General features: G+C 40.3%; 1 protein-coding gene and 1 pseudogene across 4 annotated transcripts in view; one reads left to right on the top strand and one right to left on the bottom strand.

The window, feature by feature from the left end:
• The window catches only part of BICRAL (BICRA like chromatin remodeling complex associated protein), an 82,862-nt gene that overhangs the window by 29,621 nt on the left and 27,833 nt on the right, over window positions 1-25,408 (top strand). For 2 of the 4 annotated variants that reach the window (XM_059075645.2, XM_067006231.1), the window contains exons 2-5: window positions 18,326-18,371; window positions 18,986-19,034; window positions 19,123-19,191; window positions 22,594-24,273. In XM_059075645.2, coding sequence (XP_058931628.1) covers window positions 18,331-18,371; window positions 18,986-19,034; window positions 19,123-19,191; window positions 22,594-24,273 — 1,839 coding nt within the window. In that variant the 5' untranslated portion in view covers window positions 18,326-18,330. Of the gene's footprint in view, window positions 1-7,664; window positions 7,683-17,350; window positions 17,492-18,325; window positions 18,372-18,985; window positions 19,035-19,122; window positions 19,192-22,593; window positions 24,274-25,408 lie in introns of those variants that run through there. The other 2 variants (XM_059075647.2, XM_059075643.2) reach the window with 2 other exon arrangements.
• On the bottom strand, window positions 1,722-2,238 carry LOC131764187 (mitochondrial inner membrane protease subunit 1 pseudogene; annotated as a pseudogene).

Genomic DNA, 25,408 nt, shown 5'->3' on the forward strand with positions numbered 1-25,408 from the left:
CCTCATATTCATTGCAGCATTATTCACAATAGCCAAGATATGGAAACAACCTAAATGTCTGTTGTTGGATGAATGGATAAAGAAATTGTTATATATAAATACAAATATATAGATACTTGGATATACACATACGTACAGTGGAATAGTATTCAACCATAAAAAAGAAGGAAATCCTGCTATTTGTAACTAAATGGATGAAACATAAGCTAAGTGAAATAAGTTGGACAACGATAGACAAATACTGTATGATCTCATTTATATGTGGAATCTAAAAAAGTTGAACTTGTAGAAGCAGAGTAGATTGGTGGTTGCCAGGGACGGGGGTGTGGGGGAAATGGGGAGCTATTGGTCAAAGGGTACAAACTTTCAGTTATAAGATGAATAAGTTCTGGGGATCTAATGTATAACATGGTGACTGTAGTTACCAATAATATATTGTATACCTGGAATTTCTTGAGAGAGTAGATTTTAAATGTACTCACTACACCAAAAAAAAAAAAAATTAACTATATGAGGTGATGGATGTGTTTGTGGTAATCATTTCACAATATAGATATATATCAAATCATCAGACTGTACACCTTAAACTTACACAATCTTATTTGTCAATTATATCTCAATAAAACTGGCGGGCATGTTCATTGAGCTCCTGTCACGTGCCAGGCACTATTCTGAGGTTCGTCGGTGAACAGACAAACCTCTGCCCTGATGGAGCTGACATCCTAATGTAAATATGAGTAAGTACAGTAAAGACGGGAAGGGAGAAATAAATTATTTGAGGGGAAGCAGTGGAAAGGGACCGGTACCGAAGGTGGTTGAGAGTGATGCATCCTCAAATAAAGTTTCACCTACAGCGTTTCCTTTAGTCAGATTACCAAGAAGCTACCCTTCCCCTGAGTTTGGAAAGTTGGCAGCCGAGATTTGGGTCTCTGAGCTGACCAGAGGCCCTTGTTTGCAGGTCCCATCTGCCTGCAGTTGGGGACAGTTTCCCCAGTTTGCCTGAAATGTGCCTGTGTGTGCTGTAACATGGGGGGAAAAGAGTGACCAACCTCAGGGGGTCAAGGAGAAAACCCCATAGTAACCCTAGATTCCTGGTGAATCAGAATCTCTGGAGGGGGCAGGGGAGACAGATTTCCATGTTTTTAATAACTAACTCCAGTCCATCTTATTATTATTATTATTATTATTTTATTTTATTTTATTTATTTATTTGCCGTGTCACACAGCTTGCAGAATCTTAGTTCCCCAACCAGGGACTGAACCCATGCCCTTGGCAGTGAAAGCGTGGAGTCCTAACACTGGACCACCAGGGAATTCCCCAGTCCATATTATTTTGAAGCAAATCCAAGACATCGTATTACTTAATTCATACCTATTTCAGTATGGGATCTCTAAAAGATATGAGTTATTTTTAAAAATGTAACCCAAGTTTCATTGTTACGCCTTAAAAAAAATTTTAACAGAATGTAATTGCAAATTTTCAATGCTGATGGACTTTGGGAAATTATAAATTTCTTTTTCAGGATTAAACTAGAATTATGTGAGTTTTTAAGGCAAGGCCTTTGGGAACACAATATTTGCATAAAATGCAGCTGCCCTACATCTATTTATTTATTTATTTATTTATTTTTAAAATTTTTTTATTTTGAATAGCAAACAGTTTATTAGCAAGTACATGGTTTTAGTGACAATAATAAATTCACTTGAACGGAAGACAATAATCAAATCAAAAGAATAAATGCTTGCCAATCAGAAAATCTGTGGCCATTAGGGCTGTCATGTAGAAATCCAAAATCATTGAGTCCAAATCTTAAAGAATATACGTCCTCTTATTAGTCTATGTGGAACAGGTCCACAGTACCTGGAATCTGTAGAATTCTGTAGATCATCACCTTCTAACCAAACATGACCCGTTGGCACATAACTGTGGCTTTTAAATAAACCTGATGGACTGTTGATAAGAATTTTGTCTCCTTCCAAACCAATTACTCTTTTACAAATATTTGATTTTGGATCACTCGGGCTTTTTGTAATCACAGTGCAACCTCTTTGGATACCATAAAAATGTCAACTAAAATTTTCTGCAAAGACTATATCTGAATTTTGAATTTTAGGCTCTATTGATGGTTCAGAACACATGACAACACCACCAAAGTACTCAAAAACACGAGTTATACAGCCAGACTGAATAGTATAACCAACAAGCTGAAAGGTTTTTCCCGGAACACCACGAAGCATGGTTCTATGTAGACTCTGCCAGCATTGGCCATATGTCTTTTCAACAATACATTCAATTTTTAGGGTTGTTGCAAGGCTTCCAGAAAAAAACATCTAAAGCATGTCTCAAAACATATATAGGTGATCCATGGTTTCAAGATTCCTCTAGCCCCAAAGAACCCTGGAAGGCTCTCACCCAGCACTCAGGTGGCTCTTGCTCCACAGCTGCCCTACCTCTAAACCCTGAATATTTATTAAGTATTTATTATACCTGTTTATGTGCTATTTGCAGGGGATATGAAGATGAATATGACAAGATTCCTGCTTTTGATGGTAGCACTGTAATATGTTTTTTACTGTATGCTTCTAGAAGGTAGTCTGTGAGTAACATTTAGATTTGAAGTCAGTCTTTTAGTCCACTATACTTGAGCCATAACTTAATACTCAGAGTTCTTTACCACCACTAGCTGTGCAGTGGGAGAGAGTAGGCAGTTAAGAGCATCCTCCCATGCTGCAGGGCTTTGTTACTTCCAGAATTTGGTATCTCTTGAACCACCTCAAAGACTTTTGAGACCCAACCCACAGTCTCTTTTGATGCCATCCTTTGTTTAGACCTACTTTACCCAGCCTGGCACAGCATTGGCAGTTGAGATTAAAGGAGGATAAAGAGAGGCCTGGAAATGTTTTCCCCAGGACCATCTTTGCATCAGTCAGACAACGCATACACAGGTCTTCTGTCAGTAGATTCCCATTAGATCTCAAGATTTTGAGAGGCTTTTAGCAAACACGTTAAGCACAAATTTTATCAGCCTTGAAAATTTTCAGCAAGTGTATTTCTGGCTGGTTTTAAAATCTGTTGATGTTTCTCCAACTTGAGAACTCAGACCACCCAAGATTACTGCTGCAGATCCCAGTTTGAGAAACACCGATCTGTGTATGATTAATGGTTCTATAGTCAGTAAACTTAGGATCATTATCACTATGTTGGAATTTATCTTAAAGAAGTTTGATGTATTTATCAAACAATATTTATCACTAGTCTCTTGCTTGCTAAAATAATCATGAATGTCTTGCTTTCTATGGATCTTTGTGTTTCCATTTTCAGTTTGACCACCAGTAAAGGTCATTCCTTTACAGCACACAACAAATCACTGAGTTCTGGAGTTGGATAAGTTAAATGATTTTCAAACTTTTTTTTCCCAGTTAAGAGTTCTATCACTGAGTTAAAGGGGAGAAGTGGAGCATTACAGTGCCTCTACTACCAACCTTTAGTCCTCCAAGACAGCTCCTGGACCCCTCAGAGAATCCTAGGTCCCCAGGGATCAAAGTATTTAAATCACTGATGTGGCTATTAATTTCATTTAAAGATGAGAAAACAGGCCCTGAGAGATTGGAATTTGTCAGTAATCACAAGCCTAGTCAATGTCAGTATCCAAAACAAGCCCTTTCCAAATTCAGTGTCCCCCCTGCCCCGACCTGTATGTGTCCCCAACCCCTGTAAAGCCTTACCAGACTTCTCCCTGACGCCCCAAGGTAGGTCACTCTTTCCCCCCATGTTATAGTGCATTGTTTAGGCAACTGGATTGCTTAATGTATTAGATTTATTTTTATTCTACCTCATTCCAAGTTGGAATTAAAGCAGCTTTAAGGCCTGGAATTTTTTTTTTTTTTTGATACCTAAGTTTTTCTCCTAATAATGTTTTTTAGTTTTTTCCACCTTTCTTCCTTGCTGTTAGTATGCTCTAGCTAGTTACAAAAAGAATGAAGGTCTTGTTTGAATAACAAAGAAAAAAATCAGAGCCCACCTTGTTGAGTTTGACAGCTTCTTTTTATTACAAGTGGGCATAATTGTGAAAATACAGTAGTGTTTTCTCCTAGTAAAATGTCATATTATTTCACACAAAAAAAGACTTCACCTGAAAAAGCTTGGGAACCCCCACCAAAAGCTCTAGCACTTCTTACCTTGCGTTGTGACGAATTGTTGCATCTCTCTTCCAAAAGAAAGGGAGTTCCTTACAATCAGGAACTGTGCCAGGAAGTTTGACACAGCCTTGCAATTACAAAATTTAACAGTCCAGGGACTTCCCTGGTGGTCCAGTGGTTAAGACTCTGTGCTTGCACTGCAAGGGGCACAAGTTCGATCCCTGGTTGGTGAACTAAGATTCCGTGTGCTGCATGGTGCAGCCAAAAAAATCATAAAAATAAAATTTAACCGTCCATAACAATGACAATATAGTAAAAGGAATAAGATGAAAATACTTTATATCCTAGATGACATAAACAGTTACTTGCCCTGGGTAAGTGATTGTTTTATGGTGTAACTTTTTGATCATGACACTTATCATAATATTGTTTGCTTAAACATAATAATTTACTTCTTGGCCTTGCTTTTACAGTCCTACAAAAATGTTAAGGGTATTTACATTTATTATTTCATTTTATGTCATACTCATCTGATATTCCCAGTCCTTAACAGAGGACCTGGCACATAGTGGGTGCTAAATGTTGGTTAAATGCTTATTCTTTTCACCCACTGAACAAGTTCATTAAAGGTAGTAATTAAAGAAGCGGCTTTCCCCATTCCCTAAGCTATTCTTCAAGGTAGAAAACAGAAGGAGGCAGGAGACGAAACTACAATTTACTGTCCTCCCTTTCTCCTTTCCTCCTTTGAGGATGCTCTGATTCTATAATTCATGCTAATGAACTCATATAAGCTGTTCTTACCTCCTAAAGTGATTTCTTCCAAAACCTTAAAAATCACTATAGGACCAAGATGCAATGACAGGGACTGGATTGACCTTCCTGCATAAAACAGTTAAAAATTAGATAAAATATATTAAACAATGGTTTTTAGACACTGACTATCAGGCAGCACAGGACAGGGATTCATGAGAAATAGAAAACAGATAAGGTAAGCCCTGTAACTGCCCCAGCTTCTGCCTGGGGAGTTTTCAGGCCATAGCGCAGGGAAGGGGAACCCAGATGGAGTCTGGTAATCTTCCTGAGTTGAGCTGATGCAGCTGGGGGGTAAAAGTGGCTAAAACTCATTGGGCAGAGCACCAGAGGAGAGAGCTACATGGAGATAAAACCCTGGAGAGCTGCAGAGAGTCTCCCTTGAGTCTTCAGCTGGTAACTGATCGGTACATGTGTGTGGGGAAACTACCCAAGTCCTGGGAAAGAATCAACCAAAAGGATTAGAGGAAATAACACTTGGAGCTTACACAGGGCAGAGAAGAGTTTGTGTTCCCACCTGCAAGACTGCAAAAATCCTTGTAATTCATGGGACATCAAGTAAAGTACTCAGAAGGGTATTGTCTCACTATAGGGCAAAATTAGCCCTAGTCTAAAGACTGACAAAGCTTAAAAGCAGACCTCAAGAGAATCAAACCATTTACACGTAACTTAATTGTGTCCTAGACAAAGTTCAAAAATATCTATAGGAGGGCTTCCCTGGTGGCGCAGTGGTTGAGAATCCGCCTGCCGATGCAGGAGACACGGGTTCGTGCCCTGGCCCGGGAAGATCCCACATGCCGCGGAGCGGCTAGGCCCGTGAGCCATGGCCGCTGAGCCTGTGCGTCCGGAGCCTGTGCTCCGCGACGGGAGAGGCCACAGCAGTGAGAGGCCCGCATACCGAAAAAAAAAAAAAAAAAAAAAAAAAAAATCTATAGGAATACAAAAATATCCAGTACTCAATAATGTAAAATTAGCAATGTCTGGAATCCAGTAAAAAAGTACCAGGCATACAAAGAAGGAGAAAAATACCACCCACTATGAGGAAGAAAAAAATCGATCAATAGAAAAAGATCCAGAAATGATATAAATGATAGAATTAGTAGAGAAGGACATTAAAAAGCTGTTACTATTCTGCATAATTTCAAGAAGGTAGAGGAAAGATTGAACATATTAAATAAAGAAATGGAAGATATTAAAAAACCCCAACTTCTAGAGATGAAAACTACAATGTTTGAAAATAAAAAATACATTGGATGGAATTAACAAGCATATTAGACACTGCAGAAGAAAAAATTAGGGTGCTTGAAGACATAGCAATAGAAACTATCCTAAATGAAAGCCAGAGAGATAAAGGTCACTTAAAAAATTTTTTTAAAAAGAGCACCAGTGAGCTGTGGAACCACTTCAAGCAGCATAATCGTAGGTAATTGGAGTCCCTGAAGGAGGGGTAGGGACACAAAATATATGAAGGAATGGCTGAAATTGTTCTAAATTGGAGGAAAACTATAAACCTACAGATCCTAGGAGTTTAATGAACCCCAAGCACAAGAAGCATGAAGAAAATGATCCCAAGCCATATCAGAATCAGATTGCTTAAAACCAGTGATAAAGAGAAAAATCTTTAAAGCATTGGAGTGGGGGTGGGGTGGGGTGGGAAGACCTATCATGTACAAAAGGACAAAAGTAAGAATGATAGCTGAATTCTATTTGGAAACAATGCAAGAAAGAAACAGTGTAGCAATATCTTTAAAGATCCAAAAGAAAAGAAAAAAACTGAATCTAGAACTATATGTCCAGTGAAATACATTTCAAAAATGAAGGCAGAATAAACACTTTTTTTAAAGACATACGAAAACTGAAATAATTCATCACAAGATCTGTACTACAAAAATATTAAAAGAAATATCCTCCAGGGGCTTCCCTCGTGGTACAGTGGTTAAGAATCCACCTGCCAATGCAGGGGACACGGGTTTGAGCCCTGGTCTGGGAAGATTCCACATGCCACAGAGCAGCTAAACCCATGCACCACAACTACTGAGCCTGTGCTCTAGAGCCCGCGAGCCACAACTACTGAGCCCACGTGCCACAACTACTGAAGCCCGCATGCCTAGAGCCTGTGCTCTGCAGCAAAGAGAAGCTACCACAGTGAGAAGCCCGTGCAGCACAGTGAAGGGTAGCCCCCGCTTGCCGCAACTAGAGAAAGCTCGCACACAGCAACGAAGACCCAACCCAGCCAAAAATAAATAAATAATTAATTTTTTAAGAAATAAATCCTTCAGAAGGGAGAAAATGATACCAGATGAAAATTGGATTTACTCAAAGGAATGAACAGCACTGGAACTGGTAAGTATGTGGGTAAAAATAAAAGTGACTACAGCTCATTATACCTTCAATAGCTCAGGCACAGATCACATGAGAACACTGCAACCATTCCATAGCTAATGATTGCTTAGATAAAGTTTCCCAATGATCCCTCTGCTAGCCTCAGCTCCTTTTTTTTTTTTTTTTTTTTTTTGTGGTACGTGGGCCTTTCACAGTTGTGGCCTCTCCCGTGTGGAGCACAGGCTCCAGACATTGTGGAGCACAGGCTCAGCGGCCATGGCTCATGGGCCCAGCTGCTCCGCGGCATGTGGGATCCTCCCAGACCGGGGCACAAACCTGTGTCCCCTGCATCGGCAGGCGGACTCTCAACCACTGCGCCACCAGGGAAGCCCCCTCAGCACCTTTTAGAGGTAAATTTGTTTGTAAATGATTGGGAAATTAGGGTATATACTGATGCTATACCAAATTAATGCAAATAAGGCAAATGTCAGTAATTTTCTGTATGTTGGTAAGATAGCCTATTATATTGACTCTTGGTGATCTTTTAAAGTTTTAGCTTCCTAGTCATTTTCACTATGTGTAATGTTTTTGGAAGAAGAAAAAGAACAGAGAGGCATATAAAAGAGAAGAGAATCATTTGTTATAGCAGTCACATACCAAATTTCATTTTGTGAAGTATTTGAAATCCTGTGTTATGACTTTAAAAGTTTTCTTCTACTGCTGCTAGGTTATGATATCTTAAATCAGTAGAATTAATTTGCTTAGCTAGCTTTCCTGAAATAGCTGTTCTTGAAACCAATACATTTCCTGATATGAGAGCTCAGACTGTTCCCACTGTATGAAAAAAATTTTAAATAGCCTGTCATCTTCCTTTTTATTTCTGTCTTAGAGGTCTTTAAAATCTTTCTGTGATCTTAATGAAAATCAAACTGTCTGGAAGATATTTCTTACAGATAGCTGATGTAGATTATTCTTCAGGCCACTAGGCTGCTTGAAAATTTTCCAGGCATTTGATCTCTGGTATGCTTACCTAGAGTGAGACTGACTTGAGATTCTTGTGTTTCATGGGTCTCCCCCATCCTCTTTGTTTTATTAATTGTATTTGGTGTGGGGGGCACCGTGTGGCTTGCAGGACCTTAGTTCCCCAACCAGGAATCAAACCCCGGGCCCCAGGCAGTGAAAAGCCAGAATCCTAACCACTGGACTGCCAGGAAATTCCCATATTAATTGTATTTATTTTTAAAAATAGGCCTTACATGCATATGGCATAACATTCAAGAGGTACAAAAGGACATATAAGTGACGTGTATACCTTCCTCTGTGTTTCCAGCCACCCAGATTCCCTCACAGAAGCAGCTGGTGTTGCTGGTTATTTGTACCTCATTTCAGGGTCCAAATATTTACAAACACATGTATATATTCTCCCTCCACCCAGCACTTGGGAGCATAAATCATGATTCATCCACACTGGAATATTACACAACCATTAAAAATAATGAGACAGACAATTCTGCAGCCTGTGGAATGAAAACCACGTTCACAGAAAGATAGACAAAATGAAAAGGCAGAGGACTATGTACCAGATGAAGGAAAAAGATAAAACCCCAGAAAAACAACTAACTGAAGTGGAGATAGGCAACCTTCCAGAAAAAGAATTCAGAATAATGACAGTAAAGATGATGCAGGACCTCACAAGAATGGAGGCAAAGATCGAGAAGATGCAATAAATGTTTAACAAAGACCTAGAAGAATTAAAGAACAAAAATCTAGAAGAATTAAAGAACAAACAAACAGAGATGAACAATACAATAACTGAAATGAAGAATACACTAGAAGGAATCAATAGCAGAATAACTGAGGCAGAAGAACGGATAGGTGACGTGGAAGACAGAATGGTGGAATTCACTGCCACAGAACAGAATAAAGAAAAAAAGAATGAAAAGAAATGAAGATAGCCTAAGAGACCTCTGGGACAACATTAAACACAACAACATTCGCATTATAGAGGTCCCAGAAGGAGAAGAGAGAGAGAAAGGACCCCAGAAAATATTTGAAGAGATTATAGTCGAAGACTTCCCTAACATGGGAAAGGAAATAGCCACCCAAGTCCAGGAAGCGCAGAGAGTCCCAGGCAGAATAAACCCAAGGAGAAACATACCGAGACACATAGTAATCAAACTGACAAAAATTAAAGAGAAAGAAAAATTATTGAAAGTAACAAGGGAAAAACAACAAATAACATACAAGGGAACTCCCATAAGGTTAACAGCTGATTTCTCAGCAGAAACTCTACAAGCCAGAAGGGAGTGGCACAATATATTTAAAGTGATGAAAGGGAAGAACTTACAACCAAGATTACTTTACCTGGCAAGGATCTCATTCAGATTTGATGGAGAAATTAAAAGCTTTACAGACAAGTAAAAGCTGAGAGAATTCAGCACCGCCAAACCAGCTCTACAACAAATGCTAAAGTAACTTCTCTAAGTGGGAAACGCAAGAGAAGAAAAGGACCTACAAAAACAAACCCATAACAATTAAGATAATGGTCATAGGAACATACATATAGATAATTACCTTAAATGTGAATGGATTAAATGCTCCAACCAAAAGACACAGGCTCTCTGAATGGCTATAAAAACAAGACCTGTATATATGCTGTCTACAAGAGACCCACTTCAGACCTAGGAACACATACAGACTGAAAGTGAGGGGATGGAAAAAGATATTCCATGCAAATGGAAATCAAAAGAAAGGTGGAGTAGCAATACTCACATCAGATAAAATAGAGTTTAAAATAAAGAATGTTACAAGAGACAAGGAAGGACACTACATAATGATCAAGGGATCAATCCAAGAAGAAAATATAACAATTATAAATATATACACACCCAACATAGGAACATCTCAATACATAAGGCAACTGCTAACAACTATAAAAGAGGAAATCAACAGTAGCACAATAATAGCGGGGGAATTTAACACCTCATTTACACCAATGGACATATCATCCAGACAGAAAATTAATAAGGAAACACAAGCTTTAAATGACATAATAGACCAATTAGATTTAATTGATATTTATAGGACATTCCATCCAAAACCAACAGATCACACTTTCTTCTCAAGTGTGCACGGAATGAATATTCTCCAGGATCACATCTTGGGTGACAAATCAAGGCTCAGTAAATTTAAGAAAATTGAAATCATATCAAGCATCTTTTCTGACCACAACACTATGAGATTAGAAATGAATTACAGGGAAAAAAATGTAAAAAACACAAACACATGGAGGCTAAACAATACGTTACTAAATAACCAAGAGACCACTGAAGAAATCAAAGAGGAAATCAAAAAATACCTAGAGACAAATGACAATGAAAACACAATGATCCAAAACCTATGGGATGCAGCAAAAGCATTTCTTTTTTTTTTTTTTTTAAGTGAGACCCAGAGTTGAGGCAGATCTCTTTTTTTTTTTTTTTTTTTGTGATACACGGGCCTCTCACTGTTGTGGCCTGTCCCGTTGCGGAGCACAGGCTCCGGACCCGCAGGCTCAGCGGCCGTGGCTCACAGACCCAGCAGCTCGGCGGCATGTGGGATCTTCCCGGACTGGGGCACGAACCCGTGTCCCCTGCATCGGCAGGCGGATTCTCAACCACTGCGCCACCAGGGAAGCCCAAAAGCAGTTCTAAGAGGGAAGTTTATAGCTATCCAAGCCTACCTCAAGAAACAAGAAAAATCTCAAATAAACAATCTAACCTTACACCTAAACGAACTAGAGGAAGAAGAACAAACAAAACCCAAAGTTAGTAGAAGGAAAGAATTCATAAAGATCAGAGCAGAAATAAATAAAATAGAAACAAAGAAAACAATAGCAAAGATCAATAAAACTAAAAGCTGGTTCTTTGAGAAGATAAACAAAATTGATAAACCATTAGCCAGACCCATCAAGAAAAAGAGGGAGAGGACTCAAATCAATAAAATTAGGAATGAAAAAGGTGAAGTTACAACAGACACCGTAGAAATACAAAGCATCCTAAGAGACTACTACAAGCAACTCTATGCCAATGAAATGGACAACCTGGAAGAAATGGACAAATTCTTAGAAAGGTATAACCTTCCAAGACTGAACCAGGAAGAAACAGAGAATATGAACAGACCAATCACAAGTAATGAAATTGAAACTGTGATTAAAAATCTTCCAACAAACAAAAGTCCAGGACCAGGTGGCTTCACAGGTGAATTCTATCAAACATTTATAGAAGAGCTAACACCCATCCTTCTCAAACTTCCCAAAAATTGCAGAGGAAGGAACATTCCCAAACTCATTCTATGAGGCCACCATCACCCTGATACCAAAATCAGACAAAGATACTACAAAAAAAGAAAATTACAGACCAATATCACTGATGAATACAGATGCAAAAATCCTCAACAAAATACTAGCAAACAGAATCCAACAACACATTAAAAGGATCATACACCATGATCAAGTGGGATTTATCCCAGGGATGCAAGGATTCTTCAATATACGCAAATCAATCAACATGATACTCCATATTAACAAATTGAAGAATAAAAACCATATGATCATCTCAATAGATGCAGAAAAAGCTTTTGACAAAATTCAACACCCATTTATGATAAAAACTCTCCAGAAAGTGGGCACAGAGGGAAGCTACCTCAACATAATAAAGGCCATATACGACAAACCCACAGCAAACATCATTCTCAATGGTGAAAAACTGAAAGCATTTCCTCTAAGATCAGGAACGAGACAAGGATGTCCACTCTCACCACTATTATTCAACATAGTTTTGGAAGTCCTAGACACGGCAATCAGAGAAGAAAATGAAATAAAAGGAATACAAATTGGAAAAGAACAAGTAAAACTGTCACCGTTCGCAGATGACATGATACTATACATAGAGAATCCTAAAAATGCCACCAGAAAACTACTAGAGCTAATCAATGAATTTGGTAAAGCTGAAGGATACAAAATTAATGCACAGAAATCTCTTGCATTCCCATACACTAATGATGAAAAATCTGAAAGAGAAATTATGGAAACACTCCCATTTACCATTGCAACAAAGAATAAAATACCTAGGAATAAACCTACCTAGGGAGACAAAAGACCTGTATGCAGAAAACTGTAAGACACTGATGAAAGAAATTAAAGATGATACCAACAGATGGAGAGATATACCATGTTCTTGGATTGGAAGAATCAATATTGTGAAAATGACTATACTACCCAAAGCAATCTACAGATTCAATGCAATCCCTATCAAACTACCAATGGCTTATTTTACAGAACTAGAACAAAAAATCTTAAAATTTGTATGGAGACACAAAAGACCCCAAATAGCCAAAGCAGTCTTGAGGGAAAGAAACGGAGCTGGAGGAATCAGACTCCCTGACTTCAGACTATACTACAAAGCTACAGTAATCAAGACTATGGTACTGGCACAAAAACAGAAACATAGATCAATGGAGCAAGATAGAAAGCCCAGAGATAAACCCACACACCTATGGTCAACTAATCTATGACAAGGGAGGCAAGGATATACAATGGAGAAAAGACAGTCTCTTTAATAAGTGGTGCTGGCAAAACTGGACAGCTACATGTAAAAGAATGAAATTAGAACACTCCCTAACACCATACACAAAAATAAACTCAGAATGGATTCGACACCTAAATGTAAGACCGGACACTATAAAACTCTTAGAGGAAAACATAGGAAGAACACTCTTTGACATAAGTCACAGCAAGATCTTTTTTTTTTTTTTTTTTTTTTTTTGCGGTACACGGGCCTCTCACTGTTGTGCCCTCTCCCGTTGTGGAGCACAGCCTCTGGACGCGCAGGCTCAGCGGCCATGGCTCACGGGCCCAGCCGCTCTGCGGCATGTGGGATCTGCCCAGACCAGGGCACAAACCCATGTCCCCTGCATCAGCAGGCGGACTCTCAACCACTGCACCACCAGGGAAGCCCAGCAAGATCTTTTTTGATCCACCTCCTAGATTAATGGAAATAAAAATAAACAAGTGGGACCTAATGAAACTTAAAAGCTTTTGCACAGCAAAGGAAACCATAAACAAGACAGAAAGACAACCCTGAGAATGGGAGAAAATATTTGCAAACCAAATATTATTAGAGAAATGCAAATCAAAACTACAATGAAGTATCACTTCCCAACAGTTAGAATGGGCATCATCAGATAATCTACAAACAACAAATGCTGCAGAGGATGTGGAGAAAATGGATCCCTCTTGCACTGTTGGTGGGAATGTAAATTGATATAGCCACTGTGGAAAACAGTATGGAGGTTCCTTAAAAAAATAAAAATAGAATTACCATATGACCCAGCAATCCCACTACTGGGCATATGCCCAGAGAAAACCATAATTCAAAAAAACACAATGCACCCCAATGTTCATTGCAGCACTATTTACAATAGCCAGGTCGTGGAAGCAACCTAAATGCCCCTCAACAGATGAATGGATAAAGAAGATGTGGTACATATATACAGTGGAATATTACTCAGCCATAAAAAGGAATGAAATTGGGTCATTTGTAGAGTCGTGGGTGGATCTAGAGACTGTCATACAGAGTGAAGTAAGTCAGAAAGAGAAAAACAAATATCATATATTAATGCATATATGTGGAACCTAGAAAAGTGGTACAGATGAACTGGTTTGCAGGGCAGAAATAGAGACACAGATGTAGAGAACAAACGTATGGACACCAAGTGGGGAACATGGCAGGGGTGGAGGGTAGTGGTGGGATGAATTGGGAGATTGGGATTGACATGTATACACTAATATGTATAAAACAGATAACTAATAAGAACCTGCAGTATAAAAAATAAAAAAATAAAATTCAAAAATACAAAGAAAAATTATGCATATTTATACCAACTGACTTAGAAAGATATATGATCATAAGAACAAGAAAGGTATACACCTCTTTCATTATGGACATAGAGTTTTTAAAAATGTTTTAAATAGAATTTAAATACCACAAAATGCACCCTTTAAAATGTACAATTCAGGGCTTCTCTGGTGGCGCAGTGGTTGAGAGTCCGCCTGCCGATGCAGGAGACACGGGTTCGTGCCCCTGTCCGGGAGGATCCCACATGCCGCGGAGCGGCTGGGTCCGTGAGCCATGGCCGCTGGGCCTGGGCGTCCGGAGCCTGTGCTCCGCAACGGGAGAGGCCACAACAGTGAGAGGCCCGCATACCGCAAAAAAAAAAAAAAAAAAAAAAAAGTACAATTCAGTGGTTTAATTACACAACATTTCCATCACCTTAAGAAGAAACCCCGTACCCCTGTCATCGAGGTTTTTAGTCTTTTGCTAAAACCAATCTTTCTGCATTGGATATTCTTATACACATATCATTTCACACGTGTGCAAGAATATCTGCGGGACAAGTACCTGGAAATATTTGCTATGTGAAATGATTTGTGCACTTAAAACTTTTAAAGCGACTGCTAAATTGCCCTCTCCAGAGGTTACATGAGTTTACACTCTCACTACCAGGATATAAAAGTCCCTATTTCCCATTTCCTGACCAGCATAGTCCTTAACCAAACTTTTTTATCTTTGCCAATCTGACAAATAATAGTATCTCATTGTAACTTTAATTTCATTTCTCTTATTCTAAGTGAGGGTAATTACTTTTACATGTTTAGGAGCTACTTGTCTTTCCTTTTTTTATGAACTGATTTTTCATACCCTTTGATTTTCTGCAGGGTGGCTGACTTTTTAAAAATAGGAGTTCGTTATGTATTAAGGAGAAAAGCTGTTTGTGATATGAACTGAAAGTATTTTCCCAACGTATGTTTTTTGGGGGCTTTTTAGTCTTTGGCTTTATTCATTTTTTTTTCTTTTATCATGCAGAATTTTAAAATGTTTTGTCATCAAATTTGGCAATCTTCTTTGATGACTTCTGCGTCTTGTGACATACTTAACCTTTCCCTACTCCAAGATTATAAAAACAAAATTCTCCCATATGTTATTCTAGTACTCTAAGCTCTCCTCCTCCCTCCCATTTAACTCTTAGATCCACCTGGAATTTATTTTTGTGTAAGATGTGAGGTATGGATCCACCTTCTTTTCTCTAGAAGGCTAACATCTTTCCCCCACTGATTTTAAATGTCACTTTCATAGTGCCTCTTGACTAAGAATAGTAAGAGCAATTTTAAATATTAGCTTTAACTTTTTGAGAGTGGTAGTCAGGTGTCTGGGGCAGTGATTTCTGATCTCTTGGGGTGCCTGTGAGGATTCTGTAAGAACTGCAATCCCCTTCTCTCCCTGACAAATTCTACTGCTGTAAACTACTATTACTTAGGGGATGTGTCTTGCTCAAGTGTGCTGAACCAAGAAGTAGTTTTTAACATCTTAGAGGGGGGACTTATCTTTCACACAGCCTTATAGGTTTCACCTGTGGCCAGAGGCCCATCTAGTGAATCCAGGGTTGTTACTTTAATGAGCAAAGAGCCTCAACAAGAGTCCAGAAGTAATGGGAGAATCTTTTCAAAAAAAACCAAGCTCTTCACTTTTGAGTCAGTTTCTGATCCTCAGGTTGTCTTCCCACTTTAGAATCATAGTCAATTTCTGCAGTTTTATTTTGGTAGATTTGCTTTGATGGGCCATGTGTCCTCCTGGGAAAGGACTACTGGCTCCTGCTGTAATAGGACTGTGTTTTGGCACCATGTAGAGCTGGGCATGTAGGGATAAAAGTCATCTCTTCTAATTTGAAACTGTTTATAGTCAGAAAAGAGTGCGGCCCTTTAAAAAGTAGAATTCTTGGGGTACCCCTGACGATTAAGGCTCGTAGAGTTCTACCCAAGGAGGCCTGGAGGAGGAGGTATGTCTGTTAGGACTGGTGCCCCTGAGTAGGGCGGATGTCCCCAAGGAGCGTTTCGTCAAGCATTTGAGTGGCCTGCTTGGTTTGCTGGGGGGGATGTGCAATGGCTTTTAATTTCATCCAGTATTATAAAATTGTTCTCTTACTTGGGCTACGCAAGGAGTAGCTTGTCACTTTGAACTTTGGGGTAACAAATGTCCTCTGTGCTTGAAAGTCCCTGTGGCAGTGACACCTCAGAGGAGTGACTGGGGCTGCCTCCCTCCCTCAGTGTGTGTTAACCCTTGGGCAGCTCATCCACTGGAGGAGCTGGGTACAGGTGTAAAGTAGTGAGGGAAGCTGGGAGAAGCATGAAAGTGTTCTGCTTTGGTGTAAGCTATTTTTCACGCGCGTTTTTATTAATTAGTTTGTTCCAGAGACTGTTAGACACTTTAAAAAAATAAAATTACAAAGGATACAGTGGAGCTCCATTTAAATGGTCATGTTGAAGTAAAGAAATAATATCCACTTTATAGGCTTAATTATACATCATATTTGGCTAATTTAGTCCATGTGATTGTGATGTCTGGGAGACAAGCCCAGGATACGGTAATGAGCAACAGCTAGTGCAGTTCTACTTATTAAATATCATGATTTAAGGGAAGATCTTCACACTGATTTCTACATATCTACTTAATGATAGTTTTCCTGTTTCCTCTTTCCTGTCCCTTTTCACCCCTCAAAACTTGTATTAGTAGAGTCGTCCTAGCATGCCCCTGAGCACCTGGACATCTGAGTGCTAGATGCAGATTTCACTTAGCCTGCTGTGCCTTTCACAGTTTTGGCCATAGATGTTACCTTTTGATAAGCTTTCCCCACTCAGACCTCCTCCTGTCTCACCCGTCATCTCTCCTCTCCACTGATGAGCCACTCAAATGGATTGCAATCGTCTGGGTCATTCAGCAGCTGAACCAATTCTCCCATCAACGGGAAGGTCCCACATGGGGGGGGATACTTACCCCTTCCAGACCCTTCCTGAAGAGAGCAAGTTTCCTTTCATGTGGCAGGAGTACATTTTATATTTGTTTGGCCTTGTGACTGATAGGATGGGAAGCTGAGGGGAAGTGGAGAGGAGATGGCAGTTTTAACCGAGAAAAAAAACTTAGTAGAAACTCTGCCTCTGCCTTCTTCGGGCGTGTCCCTCTTCTGGGCATCTCTTCAGGATTTCATTCCTCCGTCCAACTGCCGTTCACAACTGCCCTTTCCAACGGCTCCAGAACTCTTGGCCTTGGCATTCCGTGATGTAAATTATTCCACGCATGGCTCGAAATGGGTGTGAAGCAGTGTTGCCAGGTGTCGGATCACTAGTGTAAGTTTCCTGGATCTCGGGGGAGGGAGGAGAAAGAAAGGGGGAGAACTGCTCTTGGAATTTATACAGTTGTTATTGTTTCAGCCAGAGCACAGTGATTGCGCTGGGTTAAGCTGGATGCTATTGATGGCTGGGGAGAGAGAGAGATTTGGGCTTGGAGCTGGGGTGAATTTGGAGTTGAGGGTTTCTACTTTAAAGATTTCCGTGTTGGGATGCAGATTGTTTGGAATTGAACAGTTGGCGTTACTGCTGCAGAGGGAGGAACTTGGGACCTTCAGGGCAGAGCCTGTCGCCGTACTGCCTGGGGCGATGGTGCCTCTTCTGTCTCAAAAAGTAGGGACAACTGACTTTTCTGTTTTCCTAAAGATGGCCAAAATGTGGCTAGAAATCCAGATTGCTCACCAGGTTTGGAAATATCCAGTCGCAAAATTCAAAGACCTCTGTATGCATGAGATTTTTTCTAAAACAAAAATACTATTTCTCCTCTTGTTCACTGTGTACATTTTGAGGAAGTTACTGTTCATGGTTTACCGCCCCTTTGAGGAATCTATGTGTGAGTGGTTGCTGCCAACTATCCTTGATTTGTCTAGATTGTTTTTTTGACTTGTAAGTAAAGGATTTGTGTTCAATAAAAACAATTTAAATTGAATACTTCATCTCTTGAATGACCACAAAAATTTAAAAACCACATTCATAATAAGCAATTAGAGGGAAAACTCACATGAATTAGTTATTTATCTAGGAAAGTATAAGGTATATTTTTGTGTTGCATTGATGCTACTGGCTTTAATCTGCTTTGCTGAAACAGTGCTTTCTTATTCCTTTTCTTTATAGTTGTCATGGATGATGATGATGACTCGTGTCTCCTTGATCTTATTGGGTAAGATGCTCATTCCAAAATAAGGGTAAATCAAATGTGTGAGGTTTGCTGTACTAAAACAACCTAATAAGCATATTAAAACCAAGTGGGTTTTTAAAATAAAGATTAAATAATCATCATAGATATAGTAGGGAGACAAAGTGACATGGATTAACATAGGAGTCATAATTAGGTAATTCTTTATTAAATTTATTTTATAAAAAATCCTAGGAGGCAGAAATGAGTGATAATAGGAAATGGAACATCAAAATGAAACAAAACAGGGCTTCCCTGGTGGCGCAGTGGTTGGGGGTCCGCCTGCCTATGCAGGGGATACGGGTTCGTGCCGCGGAGCGGCTGGGCCCGTGAGCCACGGCCACTGAGCCCGCGCGTCCGGAGCCTGTGCTCCGCAACGGGAGAGGCCACAGCAGTGAGAGGCCCGCGTACTGCAAAAACAAAACAAAACAAAAAACAAAATGAAACAAAACAAAACCAACAAAGAAACTACTAATAGTTTTAAAACAGGGAGAGGATTTTACTCAAACTAATACTTCTTTTTCCCCTGTAAAAAATGAACCCTAAATATAAGTAATGTATTTATTTGCTGTTTTCTCTTTTTGGCTGTTGTTTTCTAGAGACCCACAGGCATTGAACTATTTTCTACATGGACCTAGTAATAAATCGGTAAGTAATACTCAGACCATCATAGGCATACATTTTGTTTCTTCTTCAGAGTCAAAGTGATCACTTTTTTGAATTTGTACTTTTGCAGAGCAATGAGGACTTGACTAATGCAGGATATTCTGCAGCCAATTCAAATTCAATTTTCGCCAATTCTAGCGTGAGTATTGGAAACTGAATGCAATGATCAGATATTTCTGTCTCATTGATGCCTAGTGAATTGAAGCTTTAATTGCCTTTGTATCATGATGGGAATCCCTACTTTGTCTTTTGTAATTGACACAAGAGGAAAATCTATTGAATTTTGTTGACATTTTCTACTTTTAACTTAGACTATTAAGATTTTTACTTTGCCATTTTCCTAAGGTTTCAACTTTCTTTCTAAAATGCCTCAGAAACGTTATAGCCTGAGAAACTTATATTAGAGTCTTTTGAATGTTGTTACATAAGCTTTAAAAAAAATCATTCTGTATTGTGGTTACTTTCTAATCATTTTCATCTTAAACAAGGAGACAGATCATAGTAGCTGACACCTATTGAGCACTCAGTATGTTCTTGGCACTAAGAGCTTAACATATATTAACCTTGTTAACCCTTACAATAATTCCGTGAAGTGAAGTAGGTTCTGTTATTATCCATATTTAAAGATGAGAGAACTAAAGGTTGGTATTTACCCAGTATTACACAGCCAGGAGTCGCAAGCTAGGAATTGAACCCAGGCCATCAGGTTCCAGGGCGCAGGTTCTTAAGCTCTAGAAACATCTAGACAAGAAATCTGACCTGAGGGCAGGGAAGTCCTGCCTGGAAACTATATCCGGATTGCTGTGTTTAAGCCTATGTTACTTTAATCTTTTCAGCTGCTTTGTTCTACCATGGATGGTAGTCCAGAGTCCGACCACCCAAGTTTGAATCCTTGCTCTGCCACTTACTAGCTTTATAACCTTGCATCTATCACTAAATCTGTAAGACTCAGTTTCCTTATTTGTGAATCCAGGAGAATGATAAATCTACCTCATAGGGTGGTTAAGATGAATGGACTAGTCCATGGAAATCAGTTGATACAGTGCTCAGTTAATGTCAACTTCTCGTCATCATCAGGGTCTTTATTTTCTTCATCCATAAAATGGAATAGTATTCAGAAAGTCCTTGGGAATGCACAGTTCTCTAAAGTATTTGAGTGTGTGTAAAGTATGTCAGATCATAACATGCAAGACTCCTCCACTTGCTAGGGGTGGCTTTAAAGTCACAACACTGATTTCCTGTAAGGCTTATGAATCCGTAGCAATTCTGAAATTCATTCTGAGTGGGCAATAACTGCACGTGTTGCCATTAAACCCATAAAGTAGATATTGAGCCTGTTTCCCAACACTAATGATTTTTACTTACCAGCTTTCCCACTTCCACGTAAGTATTAATTCTAACTCTTCAGGCTCCTTCATTCAGGGCGTATTTATTGTAAACTTGAGTTGCATCATGTCAGTAAAACATTTTAAAAGCTTTTAAAAATATGGAATTTTAGGGGCTTCCCTGGTGGCACAGTGGTGGAGAGTCCGCCTGCCGATGCAGGGGACGCGGGTTCGTGCCCCAGTCTGGGAGGATCCCACATGCCGCGGAGCGGCTGGGCCCGTGAGCCATGGCCGCTGAGCCTGTGCGTCGGGAGCCTGTGCTCCGCAACGGGAGAGGCCACAGCAGTGAGAGGCCCGCATACCGCAAAAAAAAAAAAAAAAAAAAATGGAATTTTAAACCTATGGTCTGTTAATTTGTGCATTGTAAAAACATTAAACTGTGTACCACCACTCAGGAGATAATCCACTGTTGCCTTGATATTTCTCTGCAAAAACAAACAAACAAACAAACCTCCTTGCTTTCAGTTGCTTTTTCCCACTTCCTTTCAAATGACTGTTCAAGTCCTAAGGGGGTGTCCACCTAACTGAGGCCACATTAGTCCCGTTTCAACTGTTGATTGGGTGTCAAGTGAACTAGTCTTGGCTTTTCTACCTGGCTCTTCCCATCATCTAGCCCCCAACACACCTTATTAGCCTAGGGCTGAGAATCTCTATAGTTTTGAAAGTTGGACTATTCATTCTTTTTTTTTTTTTGGCTGTGCCATGTAGCTTGTGGGATCTTAGTTCCCCAACCAGAGATTGAACCCAGACCCTGGCAGCTAAAGCGCCAAGTTCTAACCTCTGGACCCCCAAGGAATTCCCTGGACTGTTTTTAAAAAAAAAATTTTTTTTTTAATTTATTACTTTTGGCTGCGTTGGGTCTTCGTTGCTGCGCACGGGCTTTCTCTAGTTGCGGCAGGTGGGGCTACTCTTCGTTGCGGTGCGCGGGCTTCTTATTGCAGTGGCTTCTCTTTTCGTGGAGCATGAGCTCTAGGTGCATGGGCTTCAGTAGTTGCAGCGCGTGGGCTCAGTAGTTGTGGCGCACGGGCTTAGTTGCTCTGCAGCATGTGGGATCTCCCCAGACCAGTGATCAAACCTGTGTCCCTTGCATTGGCAGGCAGATTCTTAACCACTGCACCAACAGGGAAGTCCTGGACTGTTTATACTTGATCGATCTATTTTTAGTTTTTTTCTTCATCTTTTTAAAATTTTTAATTGTGTTAAAAATATATATATAACAACAAATTTATCATCTTAACCATTTTAAGTGTACAGTTCAGTAGTGTTAAGGATATTCACATTGTCTTCACCTTATGTTAAATAACTATTGATTCCATTTTTTTTCTTTTATAATTTTGACATATCCCATGATAAACTGCTGGCCAGCAGCATGTCTCTTATTTATCAATGACTGTGTTCAGTTCCCTTCATTTGCCTGTGTTGTCGTCTCTAGTTGGAATGCCCAGTCCTTAAGGACTCATTATGGACAGACACAAACGCACAAGTGAGCGCTTGACAAATGTTGACCAACATTTGAATAGGACATTGAAATGGTTTTTAAAGCATCATAATAAGCTGATAACTTCTAAGAAATCAAATGACTATTCACTTATTTCATATGGGAAGCTTGTTTTTAATCCAGGCCGATTTTGCCTGGAGTGGGGCAGGTTAGAACTAGGGGAGTTCTGAACCTTTAAAGTCAAGGCTGGATCTGGGATACCTTCTGGACCTCTAGTAGAACCACACTCGGAACTCTCAAAACTCACGACTACTCCTGTGGTACAAAAAAACTAGACACCGCTGTGTCCTGGATATGCACATACCCTAGGTTGAGTCGCACTCAAGCTTTGGACTTGGGAGCAATCCTGAAAAAATTAAGCCATGCCACTATCTAAAAAATAAAGCTAAACTCCAGGTAGTCATGGGTATGTTGGCATTATTGATCTGTGTCCTATAAAATAATTTATCAGAGCAGTGAATGCATATACTTACAAAAACAACATTAAACATCATTACTAAGGAAATCAAGTATCAGAATAAAGTGAGCAGTTTGGAGAGTTGTGCCTGAAAAGCAGACTGTTATGCTTTAGTCATATTCAAAAGTGAGATTAGTTTTCTGTTTAAGAATCTCTTTCCAAGGTTAGATATGCCATGTAACATCCTGCTTATTTTTTTAGAATGCTGATCCTAAGTCATCCCTCAAAGCTGTAAGCAGCCAGCTTGGAGAAGGGCCCAGTGATGGACTGCCACTTTCAAGTAGCCTTCAGTTTCTTGAAGATGAACTTGAGTCTTCTCCTCTTCCTGATCTCAGTGAGGACCAACCTTTCGACATTCTTCAGAAATCCTTGCAGGAGGCCAATATCACTGAACAGACATTGGCAGAAGAGGCATATCTGGACGCCAGTATAGGTTCAAGCCAACAGTTTGCACAAGCTCAGCTTCATCCCTCTTCATCAGCATCCTTTACTCAGGCTTCTAATATTTCTAATTACTCAGGTCAGACGCTGCAGCCTATAGGGGTGACTCATGTGCCTGTTGGCACATCGTTTGCAAGCAATACAGTGGGTGTGCACCATGGCTTTATGCACCACGTGGGGATCAGTGTGCCCAGCCAGCATTTGTCTAATAACAGTCAGATTAGTGGTTCTGGTCAAATACAGTTAATTGGGTCATTTGGTAATCAACCTTCCATGATGACTATTAATAACCTAGATGGATCTCAAATCATTCTAAAGGGTAGTGGACAACAAGCCCCATCAAATGTGAGTGGAGGGCTTCTGGTTCACAGACAGACTCCTAATGGCAACTCCTTGTTTGGGAACTCCAGTTCCAGTCCAGTAGCACAGCCTGTTACCGTTCCGTTTAATAGCACAAATTTTCAAACATCTTTACCTGTGCATAACATCATCATACAAAGGGGTCTTGCACCAAATTCAAATAAAGTCCCAATTAATATCCAGCCAAAGCCTATCCAAATGGGTCAGCAAAACACATACAATGTGAACAATTTGGGAATACAGCAGCACCATGTTCAGCCAGGGATCTCGTTCGCCTCTGCGAGCTCACCCCAGGGCTCAGTGGTTGGTCCGCACATGTCGGTGAACATTGTAAACCAACAGAACACAAGGAAGCCAGTCACCTCGCAGGCCGTGAGCAGCGCTGGGGGCAGTATCGTTATTCATTCTCCCATGGGCCAGCCTCACACACCCCAGAGTCAGTTCCTCATACCTACAAGCCTTTCCGTCAGTTCCAACTCGGTACACCACGTCCAGACCATAAATGGGCAACTTCTTCAGACTCAGCCCTCTCAGCTCATTTCTGGCCAAGTGACCTCAGAGCATGTCATGTTGAACAGAAACTCTTCCAACATGCTTAGGACCAACCAACCATATTCTGGACAGATGCTGAACAACCAGAATACCGCCGTCCAGTTAGTGTCTGGGCAGACGTTCACCGCCTCTGGAAGTCCAGTGATAGTCAATCATGCCTCTCCTCAGATCGTTGGTGGGCAGATGCCCTTGCAGCAGGCATCGCCAACCGTCTTGCACCTGTCCCCTGGGCAGAGCAGCGTCTCCCAAGGAAGACCTGGCTTTGCCGCCATGCCCTCGGTGACAAGCATGTCAGGACCTAGTCGGTTCCCTGTTGTCAGCTCATCCAGCACTGCCCATCCTAGTCTTGGGGCTGCGGTTCAGTCTGGTGCATCAGGATCAAACTTTACGGGAGATCAGCTGACCCAGCCAAACAGGACTCCAGTACCGGTCAGTGTGTCTCATCGTCTTCCAGTTCCTTCTTCCAAATCTACTAGCACCTTCAGTAACACACCTGGAACAGGAAGCCAGCAACAGTTCTTCTGTCAGGTAATAGTATCAAACAAATGATAGTATCAAACAAATGTTTGGATGATTACGGAATGGAAGAGTGGAATGAGTGTCTGATAGAATATAATTTTCATCCTAGGCTCCCAATTTATTATCTTAAGATGTTCAACTTACGATTGATTGCCTTTTTTCTTCTTAACTAAAATGTTTTATCCAGGATAGTGTTGTGGTTTAGAGTGGAGGCTCATGGATTTGAATCTAAGCTTAATGACGTGGAGCAAGTCTTACCTTAACTAACGTCTCTAGAGGTTAAGTTTTTTCATCAGCAAAGTGGACATAATAATACTACCATCCCATGGAATTATTGGGAGAATTAAATGAGATAATCTATGTAAAGCACTTAGCATAGTCCCCGGCAAATGACAAATACTTAATAAGAGCCAATATTAAGACATATACTTGATGGAATGTATTATAGGCATTTAAAAGGAAAGCTTGTTTTGGATGGACTGGGTAGAGAAGTCACGGCTGTTTCTTGGGTGCCAACTGGAAAGGCTCAGGGACCCAGTGAGACTCAGCAGTGGGTAACTGGCCTGCACAGAGGGATGCATACGGAGGGAGGGATCCAGGGCAATGGATTTGACCAAGTACCTGAGCCCACTCTTACCAGAGCATTGTGCCGGTAAGTGACTGTGGGCAATCTGTAAAACCATGTAAGGATTATGTTTCTGAAAAGCATTTCAAAGGGTCATCAGCTTTGGTCCTTCACCCCACCTGCCGATCTTTGAACTCCTCTGGCTTTTGGTTCTCACTCATTCTTAGCATGTTCTGTAGTTCCAGCTCCATACCCCACTCCCCCACCAACCCCCTGCCGGCGGTCTACCCTCCTTACTCCTCTATTTTCCCTGTCTTTCTTCTCCACATTTAGAAGAATTCAAAAACTTCTGTCTACCACGTATATCAATATTTTTTAAACTGTATAACTTTGACTTAGTAATTCCACTAAGAATCCTAAGGAAACAAAGATTATTTATGATCAAGGCTGTTCATTGTATTACTTTTGGTGTCAAAGGTGTGTGTGTGTCTTTGTGTTTCGAAAGAATGTCAAGCTTACAGAAAAGTTAATGTTTCGAGACTAGTGTAAAGAATTCTCATATACCCTTCACCAAGATTC

The sequence above is a fragment of the Kogia breviceps genome, chromosome 10 (assembly GCF_026419965.1).
Source record: "Kogia breviceps isolate mKogBre1 chromosome 10, mKogBre1 haplotype 1, whole genome shotgun sequence".
NCBI lineage: Eukaryota > Metazoa > Chordata > Mammalia > Artiodactyla > Physeteridae > Kogia > Kogia breviceps.